A 14,244-nucleotide genomic window follows, 5' to 3' on the forward strand; every position below is an offset into this window, starting at 1 on the left:
AAATAGAGACTTTCAGTGTGTTCAAACTCTTGGCTGACAGACTGCTGTCTATAACAGGATCAGCCATTACGTGATGCCCATATTGTGCAGTCCACCTCACCCTCAATACTAGTCACCGCTCTCTCCACTACATGATAGGAACATAAGAAAGTAGGAACACTGCAGCAGGCCTATTGGCCCATGCGAGGCAGGTCCAAGTCTCCTAACGGCTTAAGCCAATGCCCCAACCTAGTCAGATCAGGTCACATTCACTTAGTGAGGAACATGGCAACTGACCTAGTAGCACAAGCTAATCAGGTCCAACTCACACCCACCCACACCCACTCATGCATATATCTAACATCTTTTTAAGACTACACAACGTTTTAGCCTCTATAACTGTACTCGGGAGTTTGTTCCACTCATCCACAACTCTATTACCAAACCAGTGCTTTCCTATATCCTTCCTGAATCTGAATTTTTCCAACTTAAAACCATTGCTACGAGTCCTGTCTAGGCTAGATATTTTCAGCACGTTATTTACATCCCCTTTATTCCTGTCTTCTATTTATACACCTCAATCATATCTCTCCTCTAATTCTACGCCTATCTAGAGAGTGCAGATTCAGGGTCCTCAGTCTATCCTCATAGGGAAGATTTCTGATACATGGGATCAACTTTGTCATTCTCCTTTGTATGTTTTCCAGAGCATTTATATCCATTCTGTAATACTGTGACCAGAACTGAGCAGCATAGTCTAAATGAGGCCTAACTAAGGATATATAGAGTTGAAGAACAACCTGAGGACTTCTATTATTTATGCTTCTTGATATGAAGTCAAGGATTCTGTTAGCTTTATTGTGAACACTTATGCACTGTTGTCTTGGTTTCAGATTACTGCTAACCAGAACTCCTAAATATTTTTCGCAATCCGTAATATTAAGATATACATTATTTAGTTTATATGAGGCATGGTTATTTTCCTGTCCAACATTTAGAATTTTGCATTTGTCTATATTAAACTGCATCTGCCACTTCTCTGACCACTCCATCAGTCTATTCAAATCTTCCTGGAGTGCTCTAATGTCCTCATCAGAATGAATTCGACGGCCTATTTTGGTGTCATCGGCAAACTTGCTTATGTCGCTCTTTATGCCCTCATTAGTCGTTTATGTAGACTGTGAACAACAGGGGGCCCAACACTGACCCCTGTGGAACACCGCTTGTGACGCTTCCCCACTCTGATTTCTCCCCATTTATGCAAATTCTCTGCTGCCTATTTGTCAACCATGCCTCTATCCAGGAAAAAATTTCTCCTCCTATTCCATGTGCCTTAATTTTCCTCAATAGTCTCTGATGTGGGACCCTGTCAAAAGCCTTACTGAAGTCCATATACACAATATCATATTCATTACCATGATCTACCTCCTCAAATACCTTAGTGAAAAAAGTTAATAAATTCGTAAGGCAGGAACGCCCCTTTGTAAAACCATGCTGAGATTCGTTGATTAATTTATGCTTTTCAAGGTGGCTACGAACTGCCTCGGCAATTACTGATTCCATAAATTTTCCCACTATGGAGGTTAGGCTTATTGGTCTATAGTTCGAAGCTAAGGACCTGTCACCTGCTTTGAAAATAGGTATCACATTTGCCATTTTTCACTTATCTGGCACCATGCCAGTTTGTAGTGATATATTGAAAAGATTAGCCAAAGTTTGCTAAGTTCCTATTTACCTTCCTTTAGAACCCTTGCAAACAGTTCATCAGGGCCTGGGGATTTGTTAGGTTTTAACTTTTCAGTTTGCCTAAGGACCATGTCACTTGTGACCCTAATCGTGCACAGTTTATTATCGTCCTGTTCTACATAATTTATTATTTCTGGAATATCGCTAGTATCTTCCTGTGTAAAAACTGAGAGAAAGTATGTGTTAAAAATTCTACACATTTCCTTATTACTGTCTGTAAGCTGAGCCGAGTAACTCTTAAGTGGGCCTATCTTGTCCCTGATCTTACTTCTGTATACCTGAAAGAATCCTTTTGGGTTAGTCTTCGATTCTCTTGCAACTTTAACCTCATAATCTCTTTTTGCTTTTCTTATTCCCTTTTTAATTTCTCTCTTTAACTGAATATATTGATTTCTTAACTGCCCCCCTCCTCTTTTGATTTGCCAATATATGCCTCTCTTTTGACCAATGAGATGTTTTAATCTATTGTTCATCCATTTAGGATCATTTTTGTTTGATCTGATTTCCCTATTTGTAACATAAGTTGTCTGAGCAGCTACAATTATGCCCTGGAAAGCGTCATATCGGCAATCATCGCCACCTACCTGACCCATAGTCAGGTCATTCCAGTTCAGCCCACCCAAGTAATTTTTCAGTCCTATGAAATCAGCCAAGCGGACGTCAGGGATAGAGACTTGATTGCCATTATGAGTGCAATTCCATGATATATTAAAACTGAGTGATTTGTGATCACTTTCCCCAAGCTCATCATTAACCTCAAGATTATTAATTAGCGTTTCCCTGTTGACAAGAGCCAAGTCAAGAAGGTTATTTCCTCTAGTTGGTTCTGTCACAAACTGTTTTAAAAAAACAATCCTGAATCGCATCAAGAAAGTTACTTGACTCTAAATTTCCTGTCAAATTGCTCCAGTCAATCTTTCTATAGTTGAAATCTCCAATTATCACAACAATGTCGTATGTAGATGCCTTACGAATTTCATCCCATAGAAGTTTACTACACTCCCTATCAAGATTTTGAGCCCTGTAAATTACACCCAAAATTAGTTTTTCACGGCCCTCGAGAAGCTGTAACCAAACAGATTCAGTGGCTGACGCTTCTAATTTTATATCTTGTCTAACACAACAATTTAAATTGTCTCTGACGTACATCGCTACTCCACCACCCTTCCTGTTGACCCTGTCAGTGTGGAATAATTTATAGCCATTTATAGACATTCAGAAGGCATCTCTCTATCTTTCAGGTTGAGCCAGGTCTCTGTTATAGCAATAATATCTATGTTTCCTGCACTTCCAATTAATCTTAGCTCATCTGTGTTATTTCTTACACTCCTGCTATTAGTATAGTAGACCTTAAAAGGGAGCTAGTTCCTTGCTGCCCTCTGCTGTCTCCCTTTGTTTGCTGACCTGATCTATTGTCTTTATTTGTAACTTCACGATGAATGTCTTTTATACATTTACTGTTTTCAACCCTAGTGTTGCAACCTGACTGTTTCCCACACACGAGTGGCGAAATGTTTCCTTTAATAAATGCCCTGAACTGTAAAACTATCATACAGAAAAGTGTGGCAGTGTACTGACGATGGTGACCGGGTGTGATAAATACACAACAGGAGAGAAGAACTGAGAGATGAACTTACTCCAAGCGGGGTGAGGCAGTTGGTCTTCTTCTCACTGAGCTGCAGGAGACGCTCTATATCGTCGTCAGGATGGGTGAGGCAGGAGTTGTCGGTGGAGGAGGAGGTGTGGTGGGAGGCGATGGAGTCCCTACCGGAGGTCCTGCCCATGGATCCCGCCAGGGGCGAGGGCGACCCACTCTTGCGACCCACGCCATCGTCCATGCCCACGCCAGACTCATCTGTGGAGAAGAGACAGATGTTAGTCAGCGATACAAGAACACTCACAGACAAAATTTGAGAAAAGTTACATTATCTGTCAGAAATACACATCTGCAGCAGGTCTTAAGTCACGTGACGACCCGTGACCTGGGTCATGGGACCCAGGTCTTAGTCACGTGATGACCGGTGACCTGGGTCATGGGACCCAGGTCTTAAGTCACGTGATGACCCGTGACCTAGGTCATGGGACCCAGGTCTTAGTCACGTGATGACCCGTGACCTGGGTCATGGGACCCAGGTCTTAGTCACGTGATGACCGGTGACATGGGTCATGGGACCCAGGTCTTAGTCACGTGATGACCCGTGACCGGGGTCATGGGACCCAGGTCTTAGTCACGTGATGACCCGTGACCTGGGTCATGGGACCCAGGTCTTAGTCACGTGATGACCGGTGACCTGGGTTATGGGACTCAGGTCTTAGTCACGTGATGACCCGTGCCCGGGGTCATGGAACCCAAGTCTTAATCACTGATGACCCGTGACCTAGGTCATGGGATCCAGGTCTTAGTCACGTGATGACCCGTGACCTGGGTCATGGGACCCAGGTCTTAGTCACTGATCACCCGTGACCTGGGTCATGGGACTCAGGTCTTAGTCACGTGATGACCCGTGACCTGGGTCACGGGTCATCACTTGCAGTGCTGCTTACACTTGCAGTGTTGCTGCCACTTGTAGTGTTACTGCTCTCGCAGTGTTGCTGCTCTTGCAAGGTTACTGCCACTCGCAGTGTTACTGCCACTTGCAGTGTTGCTGCCACTTGCAGTGTTACTGCCACTAGCAGTGTTGCTTCCACTTGCAGTGTTGCTGCCACTTGCAGTGTTGCTTCCACTTACAGTGCTGCTTACACTCGCAGTGTTGCTGCCACTTGTAGTGTTGCTGCCACTTGCAGTGTTACTGCCACTTGCAGTGTTGCTGCCACTTGCAGTGTTGCTGCCACTTGCAGTGTCAGTGCCACTTGCAGTGTCAGTGCCACTTGCAGTGTTACTGCCACTTGCAGTGTTACTGCCACCTGCAGTGTTGCTGCCACTTGCAGTGTTACTGCCACTTGCAGTGTTGCTGCCACTTGCAGTGTCATTGCCACTTGCAGTGTCAGTGCCACTTGCAGTGTTACTGCCACTTGCAGTGTTACTGCCACCTGCAGTGTTGCTGCCACTTGCAGTGTTACTGCCACTTGCAGTGTTGCTGCCACTTGCAGTGTCAGTGCCACTTGCAGTGTCAGTGCCAATTGCAGTGTTACTGCCACTTGCAGTGTTACTGCCACCTGCAGTGTTGCTGCCACTTGCAGTGTTACTGCCACTTGCAGTGTTACTGCCACCTGCAGTGTTGCTGCCACTTGCAGTGTTACTGCCACTTGCAGTGTCAGTGCCACTTGCAGTGTTACTGCCACTTGCAGTGTTACTGCCACTTGCAGTGTTAGTGCCACTTGCAGTGTTGCTGCCACTTGCAGTGTTACTGCCACTTGCAGTGTCAGTGCCACTTGCAGTGTGACAACAGTGATAAATATTAAATAATATCCACAACGAACTACACAATTCATGACATAATAAGGGTTATAATGAATAACAAGTCACAACGCTGTGACTGGAACAACATAACACAAGTAACATAACGTAGCTTATGACAGTGTTTCTTTGGAGGTCACTAGCTCTCCTGGGGTTATTGTCCTACTCTGGTGGGGGTCACTAGCTCTCCTGGGGTTATTGTCCTACCCTGGTGGGGGTCACTAGCTCTCCTGGGGTTATTGTCCTACTCTGGTGGGGGTCACTAGCTCTCATGGGGTTATTGTCCTACTCTGGTGGGGGTCACTAGCTCTCCTGGGGTTATTGTCCTACCCTGGTGGGGGTCACTAGCTCTCCTGGGGTTATTGTCCTACCCTGGTGGGGGTCACTAGCTCTCCTGGGGTTATTGTCCTACCCTGGTGGGGGTCACTAGCTCTCCTGGGGTTATTGTCCTACCCTGGTGGGGGTCACTAGCTCTCCTGGGGTTATTGTCCTACCCTGGTGGGGGTCACTAGCTCTCCTGGGGTTATTGTCCTACCCTGGTGGGGGTCACTAGCTCTCCTGGGGTTATTGTCCTACCCTGGTGGGGGTCACTAGCTCTCCTGGGGTTATTGTCCTACCCTGGTGGGGGTCACTAGCTCTCCTGGGGTTATTGTCCTACCCTGGTGGGGGTCACTAGCTCTCCTGGGGATATTGTCCTACCCTGGTGGGGGTCACTAGCTCTCCTGGGGTTATTGTCCTACCCTGGTGGGGGTCACTAGCTCTCCTGGGGTTATTGTCCTACCCTGGTGGGGGTCACTAGCTCTCCTGGGGTTATTGTCCTACCCTGGTGGGGGTCACTAGCTCTCCTGGGGTTATTGTCCTACCCTGGTGGGGGTCACTAGCTCTCCTGGGGTTATTGTCCTACCCTGGTGGGGGTCACTAGCTCTCCTGGGTTTATTGTCCTACCCTGGTGGGGTCACTAGCTCTGCTGGGGTTATTGTCCTACCCTGGTGGGGGTCACTAGCTCTCCTGGGGTTATTGTCCTACCCTGGTGGGGGTCACTAGCTCTCATGGGGTTATTGTCCTACTCTGGTGGGGGTCACTAGCTCTCCTGGGGTTATTGTCCTACCCTGGTGGGGGTCACTAGCTCTCCTGGGGTTATTGTCCTACCCTGGTGGGGGTCACTAGCTCTCCTGGGGTTATTGTCCTACTCTGGTGGGGGTCACTAGCTCTTCTGGGGTTATTGTCCTACTCTGGTGGGGGTCACTAGCTCTCCAGGGGTTATTGTCCTACTCTGGTGGGGGTCACTAGCTCTCCTGGGGTTATTGTCCTACCCTGGTGGGGGTCACTAGCTCTCCTAGGGTTATTGTCCTACCGTGGTGGGGGTCACTAGCTCTCGTGGGGTTATTGTCCTACCCTGGTGGGGGTCACTAGCTCTCTTGGGGTTATTGTCCTACCCTGGTGGGGGTCACTAGCTCTCCTGGGGTTATTGTTCTACTCTGGTGGGGGTCACTAGCTCTCCTGGGGTTATTGTCCTACCCTGGTGGGGGTCACTAGCTCTCCTGGGGTTATTGTCCTACCGTGGTGGGGGTCACTAGCTCTCGTGGGGTTATTGTCCTACCCTGGTGGGGGTCACTAGCTCTCTTGGGGTTATTGTCCTACCCTGGTGGGGGTCACTAGCTCTCCTGGGGTTATTGTTCTACTCTGGTGGGGGTCACTAGCTCTCCCGGGGTTATTGTCCTACTCTGGTGGGGGTCACTAGCTCTCCTGGGGTTATTGTCCTACCCTGGTGGGGGTCACTAGCTCTCTTGGGGCTATTGTCCTACTCTGGTGGGGGTCACTAGCTCTCCTAGGGTTATTGTCCTACTCTGGTGGGGGTCACTAGCTCTCCTGGGGTTATTGTCCTACCCTGGTGGGGGTCACTAGCTCTCCTGGGGTTATTGTCCTACTCTGGTGGGGGTCACTAGCTCTCCTGGGGTTATTGTCCTACCCTGGTGGGGGTCACTAGCTCTCCAGGGGTTATTGTCCTTCCCTGGTGGGGGTCACTAGCTCTCCTGGGGTTATTGTCCTACCCTGGTGGGGGTCACTAGCTCTCCTAGGGTTATTGTCCTACCCTGGTGGGGGTCACTAGCTCTCCTGGGGTTATTGTCCTACTCTGGTGGGGGTCACTAGCTCTCCTGGGGTTATTGTCCTACCCTGGTGGGAGTCACTAGCTCTCCTGGGGTTATTTTCCTACCCTGGTGGGGGTCACTAGCTCTCCTAGGGTTATTGTCCTACTCTGGTGGGGGTCACTAGCTCTCCTGGGGTTATTGTCCTACCCTGGTGGGAGTCACTAGCTCTCCTGGGGTTATTGTCCTACCCTGGTGGGGATCACTAGCTCTCCTGGGGTTATTGTCCTACCCTGGTGGGGGTCACTAGCTCTCCTGGGGTTATTGTCCTACCCTGGTGGGGGTCACTAGCTCTCCTGGGGTTATTGTCCTTCCCTGGTGGGGGTCACTAGCTCTCCTGGGGTTATTGTCCTACTCTGGTGGGGGTCACTAGCTCTCCTAGGGTTATTGTCCTACTCTGGTGGGGGTCACTAGCTCTCCTGGGGTTATTGTCCTACCCTGGTGGGGGTCACTAGCTCTCCTGGGGTTATTGTCCTACCCTGCTGGGGGTCACTAGCTCTCCTGGGGTTATTGTCCTACTCTGGTGGGGGTCACTAGCTCTCCTGGGGTTATTGTCCTACCCTGGTGGGGGTCACTAGCTCTCCTGGGGTTATTGTCCTACTCTGGTGGGGGTCACTAGCTCTCCTGGGGTTATTGTCCTACCCTGGTGGGGGTCACTAGCTCTCCTGGGGTTATTGTCCTACTCTGGTGGGGGTCACTAGCTCTCCTGGGGTTATTGTCCTACCCTGGTGGGGGTCACTAGCTCTCCTGGGGTTATTGTCCTTCCCTGGTGGGGGTCACTAGCTCTCCTGGGGTTATTGTCCTACCCTGGTGGGGGTCACTAGCTCTCCTGGGGTTACTGTCCTACTCTGGTGGGGGTCACTAGCTCTCCTAGGGTTATTTGTCCTACCCTGGTGGGGGTCACTAGCTCTCCTGGGGTTATTGTCCTTCCCTGGTGGGGGTCACTAGCTTTCCTGGGGTTATTGTCCTACCCTGGTGGGGGTCACTAGCTCTCCTGGGGTTATTGTCCTACCCTGGTGGGGGTCACTAGCTCTCCTGGGGTTATTGTCCTACCCTGGTGGGGGTCACTAGCTCTCCTGGGGTTATTGTCCTACCCTGGTGGGGGTCACTAGCTCTCCTGGGGTTATTGTCCTACCCTGGTGGGGGTCACTAGCTCTCCTGGGGTTATTGTCCTACCCTGGTGGGGGTCACTAGCTCTCCTGGGGTTATTGTCCTACTCTGGTGGGGGTCACTGGCTCTCCTGGGGTTATTGTCCTATTCTGGTGGGGGTCACTAGCTCTCCTGGTGTTATTGTCCTACCCTGGTGGGGGTCACTAGCTCTCCTGGGGTTATTGTCCTACCCTGGTGGGGGTCACTAGCTCTCCTGGGGTTATTGTCCTACCCTGGTGGGGGTCACTAGCTCTCCTGGGGTTATTGTCCTACCCTGGTGGGGGCCACTAGCTCTCCTGGGGTTATTGTCCTACTCTGGTGGGGGTCACTAGCTCTCCTGGGGTTATTGTCCTACTCTGGTGGGGGTCACTAGCTCTCCTGGGGTTATTGTCCTACCCTGGTGGGGGTCACTAGCTCTCCTGGGGTTATTGTCCTACCCTGGTGGGGGTCACTAGCTCTCCTGGGGTTATTGTCCTACTCTGGTGGGGGTCACTGGCTCTCCTGGGGTTATTGTCCTATTCTGGTGGGGGTCACTAGCTCTCCTGGTGTTATTGTCCTACCCTGGTGGGGGTCACTAGCTCTCCTGGGGTTATTGTCCTACCCTGGTGGGGGTCACTAGCTCTCCTGGGGTTATTGTCCTACCCTGGTGGGGGTCACTAGCTCTCCTGGGGTTATTGTCCTACCCTGGTGGGGGCCACTAGCTCTCCTGGGGTTATTGTCCTACTCTGGTGGGGGTCACTAGCTCTCCTGGGGTTATTGTCCTACTCTGGTGGGGGTCACTAGCTCTCCTGGGGTTATTGTCCTACCCTGGTGGGGGTCACTAGCTCTCCTGGGGTTATTGTCCTACCCTGGTGGGGGTCACTAGCTCTCCTGGGGTTATTGTCCTACCCTGGTGGGGGTCACTAGCTCTCCTGGGGTTATTGTCCTACCCTGGTGGGGGTCACTAGCTCTCCTGGGGTTATTGTCCTACCCTGGTGGGGGTCACTAGCTCTCCTGGGGTTATTGTCCTACCCTGGTGGGGGTCACTAGCTCTCCTGGGGTTATTGTCCTACCCTGGTGGGGGTCACTAGCTCTCCTGGGGTTATTGTCCTACCCTGGTGGGGGTCACTAGCTCTCCTGGGGTTATTGTCCTACCCTGGTGGGGGTCACTAGCTCTCCTGGGGTTATTGTCCTACCCTGGTGGGGGCCACTAGCTCTCCTGGGGTTATTGTCCTACTCTGGTGGGGGTCACTAGCTCTCCTGGGGTTATTGTCCTACTCTGGTGGGGGTCACTAGCTCTCCTGGGGTTATTGTCCTACCCTGGTGGGGGTCACTAGCTCTCCTGGGGTTATTGTCCTACCCTGGTGGGGGCCACTAGCTCTCCTGGGGTTATTGTCCTACTCTGGTGGGGGTCACTAGCTCTCCTGGGGTTATTGTCCTACCCTGGTGGGGGTCACTAGCTCTCCTGGGGTTATTGTCCTTCCCTGGTGGGGGTCACTAGCTCTCCTTGGGTTATTGTCCTACCCTGGTGGGGGTCACTAGCTCTCCTGGGGTTATTGTCCTACCCTGGTGGGGGTCACTAGCTCTCCTGGGGTTATTGTCCTACTCTGGTGGGGGTCACTAGCTCTCCTGGGGTTATTGTCCTACCCTGGTGGGGGTCACTAGCTCTCCTGGGGTTATTGTCCTACCCTGGTGGGGGTCACTAGCTCTCCTGGGGTTATTGTCCTACTCTGGTGGGGGTCACTAGCTCTCCTGGGGTTATTGTCCTACCCTGGTGGGGGTCACTAGCTCTCCTGGGGTTATTGTCCTACCCTGGTGGGAGTCACTAGCTCTCCTGGGGTTATTGTCCTACCCTGGTGGGGGTCACTAGCTCTCCTGGGGTTATTGTCCTACCCTGGTGGGAGTCACTAGCTCTCCTGGGGTTATTGTCCTACCCTGGTGGGGGTCACTAGCTCTCCTGGGGTTATTGTCCTTCCCTGGTGGGGGCCACTAGCTCTCCTGGGGTTATTGTCCTACCCTGGTGGGGGTCACTAGCTCTCCTGGGGTTATTGTCCTACCCTGGTGGGGGTCACTAGCTCTCCTGGGGTTATTGTCCTACCCTGGTGGGGGTCACTAGCTCTCCTGGGGTTATTGTCCTACCCTGGTGGGGGTCACTAGCTCTCCTGGGGTTATTGTCCTACCCTGGTGGGGGTCACTAGCTCTCCTGGGGTTATTGTCCTACCCTGGTGGGGGTCACTAGCTCTCCTGGGGTTATTGTCCTACCCTGGTGGGGGTCACTAGCTCTCCTGGGGTTATTGTCCTACCCTGGTGGGGGTCACTAGCTCTCCTGGGGTTATTGTCCTACCCTGGTGGGGGTCACTAGCTCTCCTGGGGTTATTGTCCTACCCTGGTGGGGGTCACTAGCTCTCCTGGGGTTATTGTCCTACCCTGGTGGGGGTCACTAGCTCTCCTGGGGTTATTGTCCTACCCTGGTGGGGGTCACTAGCTCTCCTGGGGTTATTGTCCTACCCTGGTGGGGGTCACTAGCTCTCCTGGGGTTATTGTCCTACCCTGGTGGGGGTCACTAGCTCTCCTGGGGTTATTGTCCTACCCTGGTGGGGGTCACTAGCTCTCCTGGGGTTATTGTCCTACCCTGGTGGGGGTCACTAGCTCTCCTGGGGTTATTGTCCTACCCTGGTGGGGGTCACTAGCTCTCCTGGGGTTATTGTCCTACCCTGGTGGGGGTCACTAGCTCTCCTGGGGTTATTGTCCTACCCTGGTGGGGGTCACTAGCTCTCCTGGGGTTATTGTCCTACCCTGGTGTGGGTCACTAGCTCTCCTGGGGTTATTGTCCTACCCTGGTGGGGGTCACTAGCTCTCCTGGGGTTATTGTCCTACCCTGGTGGGGGTCACTAGCTCTCCTGGGGTTATTGTCCTACCCTGGTGGGGGTCACTAGCTCTCCTGGGGTTATTGTCCTACCCTGGTGGGGGTCACTAGCTCTCCTGGGGTTATTGTCCTACCCTGGTGGGGGTCACTAGCTCTCCTGGGGTTATTGTCCTACCCTGGTGGGGGTCACTAGCTCTCCTGGGGTTATTGTCCTACCCTGGTGGGGGTCACTAGCTCTCCTGGGGTTATTGTCCTACCCTGGTGGGGGTCACTAGCTCTCCTGGGGTTATTGTCCTACCCTGGTGTGGGTCACTAGCTCTCCTGGGGTTATTGTCCTACCCTGGTGGGGGTCACTAGCTCTCCTGGGGTTATTGTCCTACCCTGGTGGGGGTCACTAGCTCTCCTGGGGTTATTGTCCTACCCTGGTGGGGGTCACTAGCTCTCCTGGGGTTATTGTCCTACCCTGGTGGGGGTCACTAGCTCTCCTGGGGTTATTGTCCTACCCTGGTGGGGGTCACTAGCTCTCCTGGGGTTATTGTCCTACCCTGGTGGGGGTCACTAGCTCTCCTGGGGTTATTGTCCTACCCTGGTGGGGGTCACTAGCTCTCCTGGGGTTATTGTCCTACCCTGGTGGGGGTCACTAGCTCTCCTGGGGTTATTGTCCTACCCTGGTGGGGGTCACTAGCTCTCCTGCAGTGTTCTTTTATCTACTTTCTCGTGTCCGATGACTGCCTCCACTACTTCTGCTACTACTCCTTCCACCACTACTACGATTACTTGTACTACTGCTACTACCACTACTACTACAACTTGTACTACTACTACTACCACCACAACTAGTACTACTACTCGTACTATTACTACCACCACCACTACTACTACTTGTACTGTTACTACTGTTGATAAATTAGACACATGTGCAACTCTTGGGTATCTTTATTGAGGAAACGTTTCGCCACACAGTGGCTTCATCAGTCCATACAAAGGATAAACTTGAAGAACAGGAGGAATATGAGGTAATCAGTCCCTTGAGTCGATATGGTCAGTCCATCAATCTATTCAAGATTGATGGACTGACCACATCGACTCAAGGTTGAGGGACTGATTACCTCGTTCTCCTCCTGTTCTTCAAGATTCTCCTTTGTATGGACTGATGAAGCCACTGTGTGCGGAAACGTTTCCTCAATAAAGATACCCAAGAGTTGCACATGTGTAAAATTTAACAACATGTCGGTTCTCTGAACCATTGATCTACAAAACTGTTACTAGTACTTGTACTGTTACTAGTACTTGTACTGTTACTACTTGTACTGTTACTAGTACTTGTACTGTTACTACTTGTACTGTTACTAGTACTTGTCCTGTTACTAGTACTTGTACTGTTACTAGTACTTGTCCTGTTACTAGTACTTGTACTGTTACTACTTGTACTGTTACTAGTACTTGTCCTGTTACTAGTACTTGTACTGTTACTAGTACTTGTCCTGTTACTAGTACTTGTACTAGCACTACTTAACTTGCTACTACTCCATTATACTAGAAAGAACAAAAAATTAACAATCCATGTCGGACCGAAACATCGTTGTATGTTCCTCTGTCTTATGAAAGTTTTTTTTTTGTGTGTGTTGGTTGTTACCCGGTCGTACGCTGGGCTCAAGCACCAGATCTTGAACGTTTGAACTTTATTAATGAGGCTAACAAAAGATTGAATTGTGAACACGTGAGAGAAATTACATGGAGGTCAATGAAATAAGTTGTGTTGAGAGATTTCTGGCGCTGTAAGAGATGCTGTGAATGTTGAACATTATAGTCTGGAGAGAACAACTGATGAAAACCATCAGTGGCTTGGCATCTCTTGTTTTCAAGGTTCTAGTTGCTTAGTGGCTTTATCTATCAATTTCCCTGTACTGATGACAGCACTGGTGGGCACTGGTGGGCTCTGGTGGCCTGGTGGTTAACGCTCTCGCTTCACACGCTGAGGGCCTGGGTTCGATTCCCAGCCAGAGTAGAAACATTGGACGTGTTTCTTTCCACCTGATGTCTATGTTCCCCATCAGTAAAATGGGTACCTGGGTGTTAGCCGACTGGTGTGGGTCGCATCCTGGGACACTGACCTAATTTGCCCGAAATGCAGAGCATAACAAGGGAATTTCTATATAGTAGTATGTCATTGTTGTCAGCTAGGACTGTATACCTTGTACTTGTAGTAAATAAAGATATTATTACTATGGCGGCTGTGATCCTTGAACTTATGATCCTTGTTATGAAGGTTCTAGTTACTTAATCTATTAAATTCCTAACGTTTGTGATAACAGTAATGTTAGTGTGAGTCTTGAATTAAGATCCTCTGACACTCATTCCTTAATTTCTCACATCTCTCTTGTTATTATAAGTTCTTAAAATTTTTTATACTCGTTTCCAACTTTTAGTTTTTCATAACTGAAAAATTTATTCATTGAACATCATGTTTTCTGTGGACCACTGGAAGACCTGATGAATATTACCCTTGAAGTTTACTGCGTCCTCAGTGTCAGGGAGAAGTGTTTGACGCAGTGATCAAGGCCAACCAGACCAGAAACACAGGGAATATATATATATATATATATATATATATATATATATATATATATATATATATATATATATATATATATATGCAAAACAACCACTCTGAAAGAATAGAGAAATTCCAAGCGCTTTCGTGACTACTCACATTATCAAGGAACTATGAAAGTAAAGCATCCAAGGAAGCTATATAAGGGGTCTGGCCGGCACCTCACTATCAGATCCCACAACGGTTAAACACCTGACGCGCGCCGACCCAACTTGGACAGGTCCTTGGCACAACCCACCCCACAAACCACTCTACCCAAGAAATATATATATATATATATATATATATATATATATATATATATATATATATATATATATATATATATATATATATATATATATATATATATGCATATATGCAATAA

At 49.6% G+C, this 14,244-nt stretch overlaps 1 protein-coding gene across 1 annotated transcript in view; it reads right to left on the reverse strand.

The window, feature by feature from the left end:
* Positions 1–14,244, reverse strand: part of LOC128693000 (uncharacterized) — a 167,247-nt gene that overhangs the window by 8,954 nt on the left and 144,049 nt on the right. The window contains exon 2 of the mRNA XM_070081885.1: positions 3,363–3,580. Coding sequence (XP_069937986.1) covers positions 3,363–3,580 — 218 coding nt within the window. The remainder of the gene's footprint in view (positions 1–3,362; positions 3,581–14,244) is intronic.

The sequence above is a fragment of the Cherax quadricarinatus genome, chromosome 6 (genome assembly GCF_038502225.1).
Source record: "Cherax quadricarinatus isolate ZL_2023a chromosome 6, ASM3850222v1, whole genome shotgun sequence".
Classification (NCBI taxonomy): Eukaryota; Metazoa; Arthropoda; class Malacostraca; order Decapoda; family Parastacidae; genus Cherax; species Cherax quadricarinatus.